Source organism: Cynocephalus volans, chromosome 10 (genome assembly GCF_027409185.1).
Source record: "Cynocephalus volans isolate mCynVol1 chromosome 10, mCynVol1.pri, whole genome shotgun sequence".
Lineage (NCBI taxonomy): Eukaryota > Metazoa > Chordata > Mammalia > Dermoptera > Cynocephalidae > Cynocephalus > Cynocephalus volans.
Window position 1 is genome coordinate 92,097,769 of NC_084469.1, and position 18,656 is coordinate 92,116,424.

An 18,656-nucleotide genomic window follows, 5' to 3' on the forward strand; every position below is an offset into this window, starting at 1 on the left:
AAAACGAAGCTTTCCCTCGACTGCACATTCCTCTTCATCTACCTCTGCAACTTTCTCTGTGACCCACTTCTGGAAACAATCGTCTACACCCTCCGTCTTCCTGTCCCCAGCCCACAGTCACCTGCCCCCGCAGCGCCTCCCAAACTGCCTGGTGACCTCTGCGGGCTGCAGGCAGGGACTGTTCAGCCCTTGTTCACCTCTGCCTCTCAGCAGCACCCACGCTGCAGGCCGCGTCCCGCTTCTGAGTTTCTGCCACTCCGGCATTCCTTCTGCCTCCCCACAGGTGCCTCCATTTCCTCGGCAGGATTATCCTTCTGCCTACTGAACGTTGGAACCAGGCCCTCCTGTCCCTGCTCTCTCCTCTCTCTGGGTGAGTGCACACATTCCTTTCTTTGCTGACACCTGCACCTGTGCTGACACCAGACCCCTCGTCACCTTCCAGAGGCCCCACCTCCTAAGACCATGGGGGTGAGGATTTCAACATGTGAATTTTGGGGGTGACACAAACATTCAGACCATGGCAGCAATTGTGGATCTTTTCTTGACCACTGGGAGCCTCGGTCTCCACATCTATAAAATGGGGATAATTACATTCCCTCATCCTCAGGTCACTGTGAAGACCAATAAGTCACGCAATATGTGTCAGCTGGTTTTGTCACGGGCATGATGCTGAGCTGGAGGTTCTTTTGGACACCCGGGAGGTGGCTGGATAAGCAAGTCTGGATTTAAGCGATTCGGAAATTCTGAAGTCAAGGGGGCTGAAGTCTGACTTTAAAGGAGCTTGAGATGGTCGAGGAAAGTGATTTGGAAAATAAAAGGGCGTACAAAACTGCAGGTTGGATGCAAAAATCAATATTATTTCAGCCTTCCTGCCCCCCACATGCTCCCTCCCCAGGCCAACCAGCTCCGAGGAATCACACACGCAGTGTTCGGATGCACTTGGGTGTTTACTGGAACGAGGTCTCAGAGGCCAGGCTTGGCAGGTCAGACTTTTTTGGTGATGCTTTTGGGGGTGGCGAGCTCGTAGAGGCGAGGGGACACGTGCGCCACCAGGGAGGCTGGGGAGACGTGGTAGGGGTCGTAGCCTTCATTGAGGCACGCACGCACTTTGGGCTTGGCCAGCGAGATGATCCGGGGACTAGCCACCGCCTTCTTGGTGACTTCCAGCACCTCCCAGCGGGGATCTCGGTCAGGAACGCACTTGTCCGAAAGGGTCTTGGGCACTAGAGTGGGCAGGAGAGAGGGACAGGGCTGGGGCTCAACCTCCCCAGTGGAGATGGCACATTCCAGGAGAGAGAATGGACAGACACAGCACGGTCCATCCGCACACGGGAACATCACTCAGCCTTGAAAAGGAATGAGGCTCCGACATACGCTGCCATGTGGATGGACCTTGAATACGTCACGCTCAGTGACAGATGCCAGACACAAAAGGCCACACAGTGTGTGACTCTATTTACATGAAATGTCCAGAACAGGCCAAGCCACAGAGCCAGAAAGTGGATTCGTGGTTGCCGCAGGCTGGGGGAGGGGATGGGAGTGACTGCTGATGGGAACAGAGCTTCTTTTGGGGGTGATGGAATATTCTGGAACTACCTAGAGGTCATGGTTGCACAACTCTGTGAATATGCAAAAAACCATTGAAATGTACACTTTAAAAGGGTGGATTGTAACACCAAGGTCAAGGGTTTGGATCCCTGTACCTTCCAGCCACCAAAAAAAGAAAGATTATTTTCTGGCCAGTTAGCTCATTTGGTCAGAATGCAGTATTATAAAAGGGTGAGGCATAAAGAAAAAAGATTTCAAATGGCCACAGGTCCCAGGAAGGGGGACTCAGGGGTCAGCCAAGGGAGCTCAGGTGCCCCCACTTTGCCACCAACCCAGGTGGCCCTGATGGCCAGGGTGAGGAGGGGGCTTGGTCTGCCCTTCCCTATGCCCCTCCTCCTGCTGATGTCATGGTGGTTGGGGAGTGCAAGGGGGTCTCCTCCCCTGGCTGGTGTCCCCACTGTGCTCACCTGGTGGCTGTCCCTTCGGCTGTCATTGACTCCCCTCCTGCACAGCCCCCTCCTCATCATCTCTCCCAGCCCTTCCTTTACAGAGAGAGCCATGGTTCTGCCTGCCTGGAGGCCAGGAAGGGAGGCAGCCCCTGGCCTGCCTTAGCAGACGAGCTGCCCTCACCTCCAGTCTCTGGGGGCTTCCGGTCTTCAGTTCTGGGGGGAGGTGCAGCCTCCTTTCCAAACCCCTCTGTGCAATGGACAAGGCCACCCTCTCCTGGCAGATAAGCCTTGGCTCTGGGGAGCCCCTCCCACTGGGCAGGTAGAACCCCACATGGCACACACAGGGTCAGGACGTCCGCTGGACAGTGGCCCTGCTGGGCAGATGTCCTTGCGTAGAGAGAGGTGCGAAACCTCAGGGGCTGGGAGGACCACACCCCACGCCCAGCCTTGTGTGAACTCTTCTGCGGGACTGTAGGAGCATTTCCATCGCTGGAGCATCTGGGCTTTTAAACTCTGTTGGTCACAACTTAATGGTGAAGTCCACAGAGCATGTGCATGAGCACACGCTGAGGAACAGCACTGTCACGAGCTGGTTCGTACAGGCTTCAGTTCTCACCTGCCTCACTGTTTTCCTTGGTTGCTAGTCGGTGTGTACAGGCTTCAGTTCTCACCTGCCTCACTGTTCTCTTTGGTTGCTAGTCGGTGTGTACAGGCTTCAGTTCTCACCTGCCTCACTGTTTTCCTTGGTTGCTAGTCGGTGTGTACAGGCTTCAGTTCTCACCTGCCTCACTGTTTTCCTTGGTTGCTAGTCGGTGTGTACAGGCTTCAGTTCTCACCTGCCTCACTGTTCTCCTTGATTGCTAGTCGGTGTGTACAGGCTTCAGTTCTCACCTGCCTCACTGTTTTCCTTGGTTGCTAGTCGGTGTGTACAGGCTTCAGTTCTCACCTGCCTCACTGTTTTCTTTGGTTGCTAGTCGGTGTGTACAGGCTTCAGTTCTCACCTGCCTCACTGTTTTCCTTGGTTGCTAGTCGGTGTGTACAGGCTTCAGTTCTCACCTGCCTCACTGTTTTCTTTGGTTGCTAGTCGGTGTGTACAGGCTTCAGTTCTCACCTGCCTCACTGTTTTCTTTGGTTGCTAGTCGGTGTGTACAGGCTTCAGTTCTCACCTGCCTCACTGTTTTCCTTGATTGCTAGTCGGTGTGTACAGGCTTCAGTTCTCACCTGCCTCACTGTTTTCTTTGGTTGCTAGTCGGTGTGTACAGGCTTCAGTTCTCACCTGCCTCACTGTTTTCTTTGGTTGCTAGTCGGTGTGTACAGGCTTCAGTTCTCACCTGCCTCACTGTTCTCTTTGGTTGCTAGTCGGTGTGTACAGGCTTCAGTTCTCACCTGCCTCACTGTTTTCCTTGGTTGCTAGTCGGTGTGTACAGGCTTCAGTTCTCACCTGCCTCACTGTTTTCTTTGGTTGCTAGTCGGTGTGTACAGGCTTCAGTTCTCACCTGCCTCACTGTTTTCTTTGGTTGCTAGTCGGTGTGGAGACCTGAACCCCTGAGCTCGGTGTTACAACACCATGTTCTAACCAACTGAGCTAACTGGCCAGGCCTTCGTTTCACTTTTTAAAAATAATGGTTACCAAAAAAAAGTAGAAGACACACCTGTACTCCACTCTCACACACGCAAACACGGATGTGTATTTGTATGTACATGTGAAGCCTGCATACACAGGTGTGTATAGACAGATGTGTAAATATGTATACTCGTGACATTTGCGTTTGTGGTGAGAGAGAGACACAGGAGGCTCTAAGGTGGTGCATGTGTATTTGGGTGTCCATTCACCTAGCAAATGTTAAGGGATGAATGAATGAATGAGTAAACAAAAGGCCCCATCAGCAATGGTAAAGCACACACAGACTGAGAAGTTGTTTTGGAATGTGCTCAACAAAGGGTTAGTAACCATCTTATATAAAGAGTGGCCCCAAATCAATAACAAAAAAGAAAAAAAGAAAAAAAAACCTGGAAAGAGGAAGCTGGGAGAATGACAGTGAATAGTAAACCTGCATCGCCAGTTGACCTCTCTGGCAATTACGTGCCCAGAGCGGGGGATAAATGGTGAAAATGCCTGCGACCTCTGGGCTGGCTGCTAACAGAACACCTGCCGTGAACAGGCACATGAGCACGTAAGCTGGGTATATTAAGGGACGATGGTGCAATGGAAACACAGTGAGCAGAACAGCATGGGGGGCTCAGCGGTGCCCGGGGGGGGCACAGGTTGTGGGGTGAACTTAGGCACTCAGAAGGGCCTCCCCAAGTGGGGTGTGCAGGGACCCGCATTCCAGGTAGAGGGACCAGCCAGTGGGCTTGAGGGGGCCGGGACAGACCACAAGGGCCCTGTGGGGTGCAGTGAGAGAGGCGGGGTGCTGGGAGGGTTGTGAGAAGAGAAGGGATGGATCCACGGACGTGTGTCAAGACCCTCTGGCTGCCACGTGGGAAATGGCTGGGTGAGGGCGGCCGGGAACCGGGGCAGACGACAGGGCCAGCAGTGGGGGCTGCAGAGGGTTCCAGTGTTCTCGCAGGATTGCCCATCAGGTCGGATGTGGGTGCGGGGGTGGGACACTTGGGACTCCTGGCAGAGTGCCCGGAGTTCGAGCATGAGCACGTCTCTGAGACTTACTTTCTTCTTAATGTTTTTCAGCACTTTCCACATCTCTATGCTTAGTACACATACTTTTGACATTGGGAGAAATGGGTGTTTAATTTGTTTTTTGTGCGTTTTTTGGAGGCTGCCTGGTGCAGGAGCGAACCCTGGACCTCGGTGTTACCAGCACCGCTCTCTAACCACTTAGTTCACCGGACGGCTTCACTTGTTTTAAGGAACAGGAAAGGAATGAGGCCACCAGCCCCTTCACGCCACCCTTGAGAGCCACCTCCACTTGGCTCTCCAGCCCCTGTGTCCCAACTGTCTCTTCCGGACCCGCTTTCCCTGCTAGGAGACCCACTCAGACAGCACCCTCTGTTTCGGGACCACACACCCTGGGGAAAGGTCCCCTCTGCACAGGCCGAGGTGTGAGTCGTCCACTGGGATTTGGACAACTGGTTTTTAGTTTACAGAGGAGATGACAGAAGAAGGAAGCACGAATCTGGCAGAATCAGGCCTCACATCCAAGTCTTGTGATGCCCACCGCACCCCCACATGCAGGGGGAAAGGACACAGGTCACCAAAATGTGCCCAGGGGGTCCACCTACTGGCCAAGTGCAGGAGGCGGTTGTAGTCTGACACATGTGGCTTAGGTTTCGGCATGGGGTCCCACTCTTCCGTCAGGGTGGCTGGGGCCCTGGGCTTTGCCAGCCGGAGGATCCGTGGGCTGGGGACTGCCATCTTGGCTGCCCTGGACACCTGGGACACCTGGAAACAGAAGTAAAGGGAGGCAGTGAGACAGCCATGGTTCCTCATGGGCCAGAGCTAAAAAAAACCCCTAAGCAACACTGAGACAAGAGGCCTAGCTGGTTATCTCAGCTGGTTAGTGCATGGTGTTATAACTCCAAGGTCAAGGGTTCACAGCCCCATACCAGCCAGCTGAAAATAAGTAAATACATAAAAGACAAGAAACCAACAGGGAAAAGGCTAGTTTGTAATGTGTTCTGCAAAGGATTAGTCGCTATCATATGTAAAGAGCTCTTCCAAATCAATAACCCAAAAAATCAATAGGGAACTGGGCAAATGATATAGTGAAGCAAACCTAAATGGTCAGTAATGCTCTGTGTGGACTAGGGAAATGCAAATTTTTTAAAAATTTTTATGTTTTGGCAGCTGGCCCACTCCAGGACCCCTGGACCTTGGTGTTATCACTACCACACTCTAACCACACAGAGAACCGGCCAGCCCTAGGAAAATGTAGATTAAAACAAGAAAATATCACTCCATGCCCACAAATTTGGCAAAAATGAAAAAGTCAGCATGGATTTCTCTAGCAAATAAATAATGAGGGAAAACAAGGAAGGGGAAGATGCCGTTTACGTGCATTAAAAACACAAAACACTAAGATTAAGGTTGAAGGGCCTGTTTGTGTAAAGTATAAAAACGATGGAAGTGAGGCCAAGCTGGTCATGGTGGCAAGACCCTGGCAGACTTTTCTCTGGAAAACCTGACATGTTTGTGCCAAAAACAAATTCTCAGCATTTCCCAGAAGATCCACACTCATCCAAAACCATGTTCTTCGATGCTCCGCGCGAGCCTACTCAGAGACAGCACGCCCGCAGCGCTGTGCGGCCACGGCTGCTCACTTTGCCTCCCCTGCCAGACCCGCTGCCCCCTGCGGCCCACGGCTCCCACCCCTCACGTGCACCTGCTTTAACCTTGGCCTCACACGTGTGCAAACAATCTACCCGCAAAACAACGAGAGTGGGTGGAACAACGTTCCACATGCCTCTGGCTCATCCCTCAACTTATTCTTTGGTGCTGGAAGACTCACTGGGCTTTCCTGATGCCTCTGGGCAGGGAGGGAGGCATGGCGGGCGATGGTTGGACAGCTTCCTTCCTGAAAAGGGAGCAAACCTGCCAAAGTGTTCACGTTTGTTCGGTCTGGGGGGTTTTGTGATTGTGTCAGTGTGCGTGTGACTTTGGCAGGAGCCTGCTCAGAGGCAGAGGATGGAACGAATGACCTCCCAGGGTCACTGTGAGATTTCGGGACCTTTCCTCCTGAAATTACCCTCCTTGAAAATCATACACCACTCTCAGCAGACAACCGGGTGTTCTCATTCTAACCCCCCACTCGACAGTCCTTTCCCTCCCGTCTTCCATCTTCCTGCCCATTCACAGCCCGGGTCTGGCTGCTGAGATGGGGAAAGCTGGATTTCAGTCCCACCTTCGAGGGGCTCCCAGTCTGGACAGGAGGACGGCCAGCACGCTCTCATCCACGCATTCATCTGACTGCCCTTTCCTGGGTTCCACTCTGTGCCCTGTCCAGGGCAAGGCAAGCTCTGGAAACGCCATCATGAGCAAGAAAGCAGCAGCCCCTGCCCTCAGGGAGCTTACAGGCCAGGAGGAGATGCAGCAGTCAGCCCACGGACCGTGTGAGAGGGCTGGGAGGGAGCAAAGGACCACGCGAGAGTGTCAGAGTCTGGAGATGGGGCTCTAATGGGGGGACTGGGCTGGGAAGGGCTGAGTCCTGAGTACAGATGATTAGCTGTAGATGGGAAAGATGTCCTAGGCAGAGGGGACTGCATGTGCAAAGGCCTGGGGGCTTGGTGAGGGGTCTGCATTTCATTAAAGTGGGAACATCGGGGTGGGGGGAACCCATAGAGGGTCTTGTTGCACAGGAGGGAGGGTGTCAGCAACCAGTTTGAAGGCTGCACCGGAAAGGCTCGGCAGGAAGCCAGGAGAGCAGCAGAGCACCTCCAGGTGAGGGCTGCGAAGGCAGAGGGCAGAGAGAGCCTGCAAGGACAGTGTCCTTGTTTCTATCCTAATTCAGCCAAACCAACCGTAAGAGGCCGCCTTTCAGACAGATGGGAAGACAGAACATGGACTGAGGTTAGGAATCACTGTTGATATTGTGGTGTGGTCATTGTTATTGTGACTGTGTTTTTAGATTCCCTTGTTGGTTAGAAGTATGTACTGAAGCGTGGACGAAAGAAATGGTATGACATCTGGATTTACTTTAAAACTTTTATTTACTTTTTAGTTTGTTTGGCTGGCTGGTACAGGGATCAAAACCCAGAACTTGGTGTTATCAGCACCACGCTCGATCCATTGAGCTAACCAGCCAGCTTGCTTTAAAATGTTTAAAAAGTGGGGTCTGGTAAACAACCACATGAAAAGATGCATCAATATACAATTAGGGAAAAACAAACTAGACCCACAATGAGAAACTACTACATACTTGTCACAATGGCCCCAAGGCAAGCCACTTGGGGAGGAGAGGTGAGTTTCAGAGCAGCGCAAGGCACCTACCTCAGACATGTTTATGCTCCAAATGTTATTCCGGACCTTCGGGGTGGCCAGTTCCTTTAGGCGATTAGACGCTTGGTACTCCAAGGTGGACCGAGGAATGGGCCAGATGGGAGTAGTCCTATGGAACGTGCACGTTTTAGAGCAGCTCAGCTGGGACAATGTGTCTGTGTGCTTCTGTGTATGTGTGTGTCCTCTCTTTGACAGCAGCATCTCTGTTTCTGGGGATCAGGGAGAATCTGGGGAAAGTGGAGTTTTGAAAACACCTCCAAGAACAGATTCATAAAGAATCCCCAAGAGAAGCCCTCCTGAGTTGTCAAGGACAGAGCTACCCTCTCCCAAAGGCGTCCCAGCTCAGTGTGTGGTGGCCATCCTCAGGTCCAGTCCTCTCCATTTCCCCCCTGTGGTGACAGCTCCCCCCAGGACCCTCTCCCCACACCCCCATCATCAGGAGCCTGGGGTGAGGACTTGGGCCCAAGGCACAACAGTGTTCGCCCAGTGGTTACCAGGAAAAGCTGCGGGGAGAACTGTGACTGAGCCTGCTGGGCCCCTGCCTCCTAAAATCCGGTCTTAGCTATGCCTCTGCCCCAGAAATAATGCAGCAAGTTCTTGATTCTAAGGCAGGCTCTCTACATGTTAACATGTCTGAGGTTGGAATGCAGCTCATAGAAGCTTTCAGCCACATGGCGGAAGTTCCGTGGTTGTCCTGGCCTGTGTGCGCTCAGACGTGGCTGTTCACACTGAAATCATTTCCATCGAGTTATGTGCCTTGTTGGTTCTACAGGTGATAAGTTTCATTGCAGTTTAATTTGTCTTCGGACAACAGAGTGAGTCAGTGTTAAAACAGACAGTTGATGTGTATGAATATAGGCGGGAACACAGTGTGTGGAAGATCACCCATCAGCGTCTCTGATCGACAGCAATCCAAACAGTCGAAGGCACTCCGGCTATTCATTCCAGCCATGTTTCTTTTACATGTATGCATATAAGCGGGTAATTAAAATTTGTGTCTAAGTCACTCTGAAGTCCACTTTTAACAAGCACGGAGGTTCTAAGTGGTGAGAAAGAACCGCGTACATATAAAACTAATGTGTCTTACAGTTTCTGCCTTTGGAGAGTCAACAGAATGCAGTCATGATGGCGATAATGACAGCTGAGCGCTCACCATGGCTGGCACTGGGCTAAGCGCCTTTGGTGTGTGAGCTCCACAACCATGCACCAGTTGGGAAGTGGAAAAGCCCATCTTGAGCTCAGGGTCTGCAGCCCGAGGCCTGGACACCCCCCATGCCATGCCCTTCAGGGGAAGGAAAAGAGGTCTTCTGCCAACCTCTGCCTTCGGAGTGCCCCACCTCACCCTCCTTCCCTAACCTGTTGCTGTTGTAATACTCTGAGTAGAACCTCTTGGGCCGAGACAGTTCCTCCACCCGGGGGGACACCACTGTGCAGAACAGGAAGCAGCCCAGTCAGAGCGAGTTGGGGAGCCCCAACTAAGACAACTGCCCACCCCCAGGGGTTTTCTGCATGCAGGATTCAGCTGTCCACGGGCTGGGGCAGGAGGCACAGTTTGAGGACTGGGGTGCAGATGGCAGGCACCAGACAACCAGACACCCTGCAGAGGGGTGCCTTCTGATGTCCCTGTTTCAGGGACATGGGATCAGGAGCACACAGGATGGGGATGGCAGGGCTGGATGGGGGCTCAGGCCCCAGCTCCTCAGCAGGGCCCAGTATGGATTTTGGCCTGAAGTTAGCACCGGCCTAGAGTTTCTGGAGACTCGATGCACTGTTACTTCCCTTCCACAACGGACTTTCTTGAAAGGTTGTGTTTGAAGGGATCCACGGCTCTCACGAAAGTGTGGAAACCATCATGGAGGGAAGGAGCGGGTCTCTTTATAGACTAACTACCGGCCCCTGTTTGGACTCCCTGGAGAGTTCTTCCTGTACCCCTCAACCCCAGAACTGTCTCCAGTGGGCTCAGGCCCATCAGGGGACACAGTCCAGAGAGGAGACCCTGGGAGATGGGAGGAGAATCGCAGGGTCTCTGGAGGGAGTGGGGCCAACAGAGGCCTCCCTGGGGCGGGTGGCAGGCCCACATACCAGGCACCGTGACAGTGAGGCAGGGGTCCTCGAGGAACCGCTCAGTCCAGTATATGGAGGGCCTGGAAGACAGCAGCAGCTCAGGGCACAGGGCTGCACAGGCCTGGGCTGTGTGCCTTGCCCCGAACTCAAGCACAGGGCCCAGGAAAGCAGCTCCGATGTGGGGAGAGGGCCATGCAAGGAGGCGAGTCTAAGTCCGCAGGACACGGGAGTTATCTGAGCATGGCTGGAGGGAAAAGCAGCACCAGGAAGAGGGCCCAGGGCCACCCACAGGGAGCAGGCCCACTGCACAGCTGCTTGGAGCAAAAGGGTAGAGTCAGGAATGACCTCGGGGAAAAGGGCCCCCATCTACAGCCCTTCCCTCCCTGATCCTCAACCCTGGAGAGAAGACTGGCTCTGGGAAAGAGGCCCCTGGAAGCTGGCACATCCCCCACGTGGGCAGGAGGTGGAGGGAGGAGCCGGGAGACGCCGACTCACCAGTAGAGACAGAAGTGTAAGCTCGTCTTGCAGGGGGAGATCCAGGCATAGCCCTTACAACGGCATCCCGTCCTGAGATGAGACGGGCTCCAGCCCCTGCCTTTTGCTCTGGGCCTCCCACTCACTCCCAAACTCCTTTCTCATGGCCACCACCCAGAGATCCACCAAGGGCCACCGTTCCCCAGGTCCCCACCACTGGTTCCCTGACTTCACATCTCCCTCAGCAGCCTCCTCAACAGCCTCAACTCCACCTGCCCCAGCTTTATTGGACGTGGCTACAGATGGGAGAGGGGCCCCGGGAAGAATGAGGTGGGAACCACTGGGAGCTCAGCCCCACCTCCACACAGCCCCAGCCGACATGTCCTCACCTGTCTATCAAGACTTGCCAGTTGGTCTTGGGTTTTGCCAGCTCGAGGAGCCGCCTCCTCTTCCTCCCTTTGGGCGCAGAGGTGCCTGGGAACTTCTGGGTGATGGACAGCCGGCTTTGGGAGAATTTGATGTTGGGGTTGGAGGTGCTTTTCCACCCCAACATGTTTTGGAGTCTGGAGAAGCATCAGTCTTGCCCAAGCACCTTTCCTCTGCTCTTACCCACCCATGGGACTCTCCTCTCCCTCTATGAGTCTCCCGGGGGAGAATTTTGTCATCATAAAGGCATGTGCTTCTCTGGTGTGTGACCCTGGCCAGGTCACCTGGCTTTCCAAGCCTGTTCTCCCCTCTTTGAAGTGGAGATGGGACTAGCTCCTACCCATGGGGTTGCTGCAATGATTACAGAAGGTAACATTTACTCATTTCCCAAACATTTATCGGGGACCTACTGTGTGCCAGGCCCCAGAGAGCACACCAACCTAAAAGAGAGCAACTCCCATCTCCCAGGAAGCTTGTAGGCTGTGGGAGACAGGGGGACCCCAGACGATGACATGAACAGAATGAGAAACGCTAAGACACCTGCCTGTCACTCTACTTCACTCAGCATGTCTCTAGTGTCCTCCCTGAAGCCCCCCGCTCCTGCTCTGCTTTCTGCCTGGCATGCACTCTCTGCCCCACCTGCCACATCACGTCTTTGCTCATAGGCTTGTTGTCTCTCACGCCAGCACGCTGCTTTGCGCACGGGAGGCAGATGTCCCTCCACAGCCTGAGAGACGGCACCAGTGGAAAGAGGGGCAGAGGGGAGTGAGTCCCCAGCCCCACTCCTGCCTCACCCACCCCTGTGTGTCGTGTGCAGCCGGAATCACCCAGTGAAGGAAGCAAAGGAGGGAGGCTCCTCATCTGGGACCGGCAGGCGCACAGGCCCAGCAGGAGTGTTTGCCTTTACAGGGGACACTTGCAAAAATCACTCCCCTCAAAGGCTCAATTCACCAAATTACACGTTCACCCAATACATGTTTCTCCTCCCCATTTTTAAAAGTTCTTGCCATTGCGATGCTTGGAATGGTTTCAACTTTAGAGCTGCAAGAATTTTCCCAATTTCTTTTTCTCTCTGTCTGACTTGAGGGCCACCCACTCATAACCTCTCGGCTCTGACATCTGAACTCAGTGTGTTCGACTCCAAAATCAGTGCTTTTGGGGGCCGGCCCGTGGCTCACTCGGGAGAGTGCGGTGCTAATAACACCAAGGCCCCGGGTTCGGATCCCATATACGGATGGCCGGTTCGCTCACTGGGTGAGCGTGGTGCTGACCACACCAAGTCAAGGGTTAAGATCCCCTTACCGGTCATCTTTTAAAAAGAAAAAAAAAAAAATCAGTGCTTTTTACTCCACCTCCTGCCACCTGGATAGGGCTGTGTTCGCCAACTTTTGCTTCAAAGGCCAGTGAGCGGTGCCGGCCCCATCTCAGCCCTTCACACACCTGCACTAGCCTACAGGGACCCCAGCAGCAGCCGCACCTATGGCCAATGCAAAAACCCTTTCCCCACATCTAGGGACCCTCACAGGGGCCTGAGGTGGGCGTGGGCACTGCTGCTGTCCCCCTGGGCCGCTGCCTGAGTCCCCGCCCCACCCAGGCCTGGGCAGGTCCCATGTCCCCACTGCGAACCTCATTTCAGGAACACCCTCATCTGAGTCTCTCTTCAGAGCCCTCTCCAACTCGGTGGGAGCCTCTTCTGGGTTCTGGGGCTCCAGGAACTCATCCCCGGCCACCTCCTCAGGGGGAATCTCCTCATCTTGGTCCTCAGATCCCAGCTCCCCACGGTCTGGGTCCTGGTATTTAGGGTCCTTGAACTTCTGGCTCCCGTACACGGAGCTCTGGAGACTGAGGGGGTCAACATCCTGCCCCCTTTCTGACCAATCCACAGGCTCAGAGATGTGGTCATTGAGCGAACTTTGCCAGTGGTCCCCCATGTGCCAGGTCCCTTCCCCAGACCCTCAACCTTGTTCCCTCAACACCCACATGCATCTGTGGTTACTGTGGCAACAGGAGAATGTCCTGCCACATTCCACTCCCAGCACTGTCTACAGAAGCCAACCATCCTGGGAAACATGGGCACAGGGCTCAGGGCTGGGGCCCGACTCTATCCGACATTTCGCCTTAGTGACAGAACCCACTTCTGCTTGGATCAGGAGTCAATCCCGTTGGTCATGGCTCACCAGGGGTTCCACCCCCGTCCCAGGATTAGTTTAGGAATGAGACCTGACTGTCCCTCCTGTCTCTGGGCTCCCCAAGCCCAGGGCCCTCTCCTGCCCAGCCCTGACCCACCCCCAAGTCCTGCTCTGTCCCCAGTGCACAGGCAGCTCCTAAGGGCCAAGCCCCTCTCCCTGGAGACCAAGTATCACCCTCGGTGGTCTGGCCATCCAGAGATGTGAGTGGCCAGGCTCATTGTTGACGGCACACAAAGCCCCCTCCAGTTCCCATCCATCTCCCGATGCTTTGGCCTCACCAGCATTCCAGGCAGAAAGGTCTTTGAGAGCACTTGGTCCAATCCAGGAGACCCTCAGGAAATTCCCTTCAGTGGCCTGATGTCTGGTAAAACCCCCCCCCCCTTGCACTCTGATTTAGTTTTCCCTCTTAAATCCGACCAAGATCTGCAGGTGTCTTTTACAAAATAGGATGAATTCCACGTTGTTGGAACCAGAGGAACCTGTCACTGTTGCAGTCTCTGTGAGAAATCTTTGTTCAGAATGAGGCCGCTCCTTAAACCTACCTCACCTTTGTTAGGTTTGGCGAGATGGAGAACAGGGGGAGAGAGAGAGATGCGAGCCAAGCGCTATTTCAGCCAAAAAGTTTATTCCGCTAACGTGGAGGGGAGACTGAGCCAGATCCGTTCCCCCAAACAAAGGAAAGTGGTGGGGGGTTATAAGCCTTTGAGGGTTCTAGCAGAGTAATGGGCAATTTCTAAATCAGTGGTGTGCACAGTGACGCAGCCCTTGTAGTGTGCTAACACCTGGTCTGTCAGGGAACAGGCTTCTAATTAGTGTCATTACTACATTAGTGCAAAGCGCTCCAGCTCGAAGCCGGCTCCTGCAGCCCACAAGACATTCCTTTGATGATAACGGTCATGTTTACCCCTTCCCAGGAGGGGAATTTTGCTGCTCAGTCCTGGAGCAGAAAAGGGAAAGGGAGAGGTGGGGGGGAAGTTGCTTAATCTGGCTGTGCTGATATTAGCTGGCCATGGAGCCTCCTAACCGTAGGTGACGTCTGGCAGCTGGCGATGTCCAGCATGCACCGTGCACTGACCATGCACCAGGTGCCAGGCATTGCTCGGGGCTCGTTCAGTCTGTTACTCACTCAATCCCCGTTACGGTCCTAGGGGAGGGTTGTCAGCAGCCCCGAATAGGGATGCAGACGCTGAGCTCCAGGAAGGTCCAGAAGCTCCCCCTGAGCCACGCACCTTTGCACGTTGGAGTAACAGCTGGTTGTCTTTAAAGCAGCATTCATGGGTGACCAGGGAGAGGTGGCTGGGGCAGAGCTCCACCAGCCCTTAGAAGGAGAGCTGGAGGGTCTGTTTCTGCTCAGACACATAGAAAAGCAAAAACGTTCACAGTCAAGGGGCCAAAGCCAGTGTGGCAATTTCTGAATGTATGATGCTTTCAGGAGAAAATGAAGGGGAACCAGAAAGGGGCTGGGGGTGTGTGGTGCTCTGAGAGCCCATGGAGCAGAGGGCCATTAACCTAACACACCAGCAGACTCTTTTTTCCCAGGTAAGGTGACGTGTTCCTGTGTTCCTGGGTTCCAGGGACTAGGGTGTGGACATCTTCGGGGGGTGTAGTTCTTCCTACCACACCTATCTCATACCACACACAAAAATCAACTCTAAGTGGATTCAGGATTTGAACTCCAACACCAACACAAAACTTTAAAATTTACAGAAAATGTTAAGGTGACCACCTTTCTGCCCTTGGGGTAGAGAAGGATTTTTTTTAATGAGGCATATAAAGTACTAACCACACATGACCAATAAATTCAACCATATCAAACTTTTGTTTCGGTTTGATTTTTGGTGGCTGTCTGGTACAGGACTTGACCTTGGTGTTATAACACCATGCTCCAACCAACTGAGCTGACCGGCCAGCCCTCAACCATATTGAATTTAAGCACGTCTGAGTATCAACACACCTTAATAAAATGGAAAACCAGCCACAAATTGAAAGAGGATATTTGTCACATGCATAGCTAATTAGTAGCCACAATAAATAACTCCTGTAAATAGTGAAAAAATAAAAATAAAAAAGATAAATCAAGTGAAAAATAGTCAAAAGGACAGAAGAGATTTCACAGGGGGGCAGGGGGGAGGTTGTCTGGAAAACATGAACAGACACTTGAGTCATGAATAATCAGAGACAATAATGACAAAGACGGTAATGAGGCCACATTGCACATCCATTCATTTGGTAAATTTTAACACCTGACAAACACTGTCTGCTCCTCCCTTGAATCTGGGTGGGGATGGCTTTAACCTATGAGCTGGCAGAGGCAATGTTCCAGGACTTCCACTTCCTGCCACATGGCAGCTGTCACCATGGATGAAGTCTGATACTCGGAGGCCGCCATGCTGTGAGGAAGCCCAAGCAGCCAGACTCTGGCCATCCCTACTGAGGGCCTAGACGTTTGCAGGAAGAAGGCATTCTGGACACTCAGCTCCAACAGATGCTCCGTGGACAGTACTGCCCAGCTGAGTCCAGCCCAGAATGCAGAATCATGAGAAATAAGAGACCATCGTTATTTTAAGCCACTCACTTGAGGCTGTCTGTCATGCAGTGATACAAAACTGAAACACAGCACCTGCCCCATTCTCAGCATTCGTGGGTCCCGGCCAGGTTCCTGCTGCGGGATGGAGACCAGCTGCTGTCTGCTGCCCTGGCTTCCCCCTCCCTGTCCAAACCCCACCACCGATCCGTGGCATCTGCTCCCACCATGCCCCTCTCCCCCCACAGCCGAGCTGGTCCCCCTTCTGTGACACACCAGGCTTGTTGCTGCATCCAGGCCTTTCGTTTGCTGTTTTCCCCCCAGGAATTCCCCCCTCCCTTTTTCATGTGGGTGACTCCTTCAAGATTTACCTTGGATACCACCTCCTCCAAGAAGCCTTCCCCAATCACCCTGTCGAAAGCAGGGCTTCCTTGTTTTTCTACTTAAATATATGGGGGTTTTATTTCTTTGTTTGTTGCATAGGATTTATCATGATCTTGCTCTTTTAAAAATAACATATTTACTGTCTTTTTAGACCATTAGAATACAGGCTCCGACAGGGCAGAGACTATGCTTGCTTCGTTCATGCCAGGACTCCCAGCACTCAGAACCGAATTTCAATCAATATCCTGAATAGGTCCGTCAGCGCCAGTGGAGAAAGCAGCAATACCAGCAGTGACCACCAGATGCCGCCCCACTCAAGGGCATGTTGGTCCCACCTCGGCCGCTGCTAATACTGGCGGGGTCGGAGCGGGGGGGACTTAGGGTTCAGCATCATCTCCCTGAGTCCTCCCCAGTCTGTCCTTCAAGATGATTTTCATTAGCATCCTCCCCATTTCACAGAGGAGGAAATGAGCTCAGAGAGGCCGGTCATCAGCCCAAGACTGCACAGGACACAAACCCAAGTCAGACCATTCAGTGCTGGGCCACCTCCAGCTGGGGCCACATGTGCAAAATTCAGTGGTGAGGAAAGAAAGACCTTGGTGTGGAGGGGAAATGCCACTGAACAAAGATTATGGGTGAAGCGGGGCCTTCCTGGGTCTAAATCAATTTCCTGGCGTCCAGCCACAGCTATGCTCAGTAACCTTCTGTGGCTCTCACCTTCTACAGAATGTTCCCAAAGGAGGGTCTCTTCAAGGTGCCTTTAAGTGAAAGACAAGGCCCAGGGTTAAATAACAGAAGCTGAGCTTCCCCAGCGTGGTTCACTCTTCCTAACCAGGAGGGAGCAGACCCGAGCCCAAGGCAGGCCATGACGCTGGACTCTAACAGCCTCAGTCTTTCTCGACAGCATTTGTTTGCACAGCTTTCTGGCTTTGTGTTTACTGTTGTTGTTGTTTAGAAGTAATTGCAAACTTTTCAGAAAAATTACAGGAGTCTACTAAGAACGCCCATGTATCCTTCACCCAAATCACTGGCTGTGATCATTTAGCGTGTGGTTTTGTTATTCTGTCTGTGTGGGTCTTTTTCCTGAATATTTGAAGCTAAGTTGCAGGCATATTTCTAAGAACAAAGATGTTCTTGTAGATAACCACAGCATGGTTACCAAAATCAGAATAAAATAGCATTGATTCAATACTATCTGCTGTGGATCGATGTCCCCCAAAACTTGGCCCCCACAGTGACAGTGTAAAGAGGGTGGGAAATCCTGCTATGGTGATGGAAAGTTGGAGCCTTGAAGAGGTGATAAGATTGTAGGACCAAGTCCTAGTGAATGGATTAATAATTACGGTCAGGGGCGTGCTTCTGAAGGCTTTAAAAGGAGAGCACGTGAGAGTCTGTCCCTCTGCTCTGCCATTCTGGCTTCTCGGGGCGGTTTGTAGTCAGGTGCTGGCTCTGGCAGTCCGTGGGCCTCTCGTCTGTGAGGTGAGCGACATTGTCTGACGGCTCAGCTTCCCAGCAGAGCCTGGCACGTGGGGGCCTCCGTGTTAGTTTCCTGCTACTGCCATAACAAACACCATAGGCCTGGGGTGGAGACAACATTCCCTTACAGCTCGGAGGTCAGAAGCCCAAAATAATCAATCTCAGTGGGCTCGTGTCAAGGTGACGACAGGGCAGGTGCCTCCCGGGGGCTCTGGGGAGAATCTGTTCCCATAGATCCCAGAAGCCTACAGGGTGAAGTCAGCAACCACGAGCAGCCACTACCACGTCCTTGGTAGGGATCAGAGGTGTTTCCAGAGGCGCTGCCACCCACAGTGGGAAGAGAGGGACATGTACCAGGGCGATGTTTCTAGGAAGCAGGCCGGGACGGGTGGCTTGGAGCAGCAGCCCGGTCAGAAGTTTAATCTGCCAAAGGGAGCGCTGAACATGACTTTACACCCTAAATCCCTTTGTGTGCGGCAAGTCTGTGTTGTTATAACAATTGGAGTAGGCCTGGCAGGTTAGCTCAGTTGATTAGAACACGGTGCTGATAACATCAAGGTCCAGAGTTCCATCCCCAGACCAGCCAGCTGCCAACAAAAATTTGAAAATTTAAAAAATAGATTTGACACCCTCCAGCCCCCCCACCAACCACCCCAGGCCATATTTCTCAAAACTTTGTGACCGTGAAAGATTGATCACAGGATGGATCCCTCCCTGGGTCCATGTCCTTTGTCCTATGACTTTGGAGATCTTTCCCTGAAGCAAAACGCTGTCCCCACCCCTAGGCCTCACTCTGACACACACGACGAGGTGAGAGAGACAGCCCTGCTGGTTCCTCTCGCCTTCGAAGGTCACCCCAGCAGCCAGCCCCAGACACGTGAGGAGCAACACCCCCAAGTGCTGAGTGATGTCGTGGTGGTGGCCATTGTGGCAGTGGCCCTCCTGCTGCAGGGCACTGGGACCAGGCGCATCCATTGCTGCGGGGAAGGGCAGTTCCAGAGGCAGCGTATCCAAATCCTCGCTTTCCCAGTGGCCCAAGCACAGTCCAGTTCCTATGGAGATGCTGGAGCAAACATTCTCTGATGAGCAAAGCTTCCTTGCCACACCCTCACCCCGAGACTAAATTAAGTTCTCCCCAGGTTGAGGAGGCGGAGGAGGGACGTCGAGAA

General features: G+C 53.1%; 1 protein-coding gene across 1 annotated transcript; it reads right to left on the minus strand.

Moving 5' to 3' along the window:
• Positions 1–984: 984 nt before the first annotated feature.
• Positions 985–15,492, minus strand: SPMAP2 (sperm microtubule associated protein 2). Its single transcript, XM_063109943.1, has 9 exons — positions 15,399–15,492; positions 12,541–12,784; positions 10,878–10,991; positions 10,510–10,581; positions 10,033–10,094; positions 9,307–9,376; positions 7,942–8,059; positions 5,238–5,397; positions 985–1,223 (listed from the first exon to the last, which is right to left on the minus strand). The coding sequence occupies exons 1-9, from the start codon at positions 15,490–15,492 to the stop codon at positions 985–987; spliced, it is 1,173 nt and encodes a 390-aa protein (XP_062966013.1).
• Positions 15,493–18,656: the final 3,164 nt, after the last annotated feature.

What these genes read in the sequence shown, in the direction of transcription:
- SPMAP2 (XM_063109943.1), bottom strand. Translation starts at nt 15,492, where the DNA reads ATGGCGGCCTCCGAGTATCAGACTTCATCCATGGTGACAGCTGCCATG. An exon ending in TTGCCTCTGCCAGCTCATAG is followed by an intron (nt 12,785 to 15,398) that starts GTTAAAGCCATC and finishes TGGATTGGTCAG; the next exon opens with AAAGGGGGCAGGATGTTGAC. An exon ending in GAGTATTACAACAGCAACAG is followed by an intron (nt 8,060 to 9,306) that starts GTTAGGGAAGGA and finishes CACGTTCCATAG; the next exon opens with GACTACTCCCATCTGGCCCA.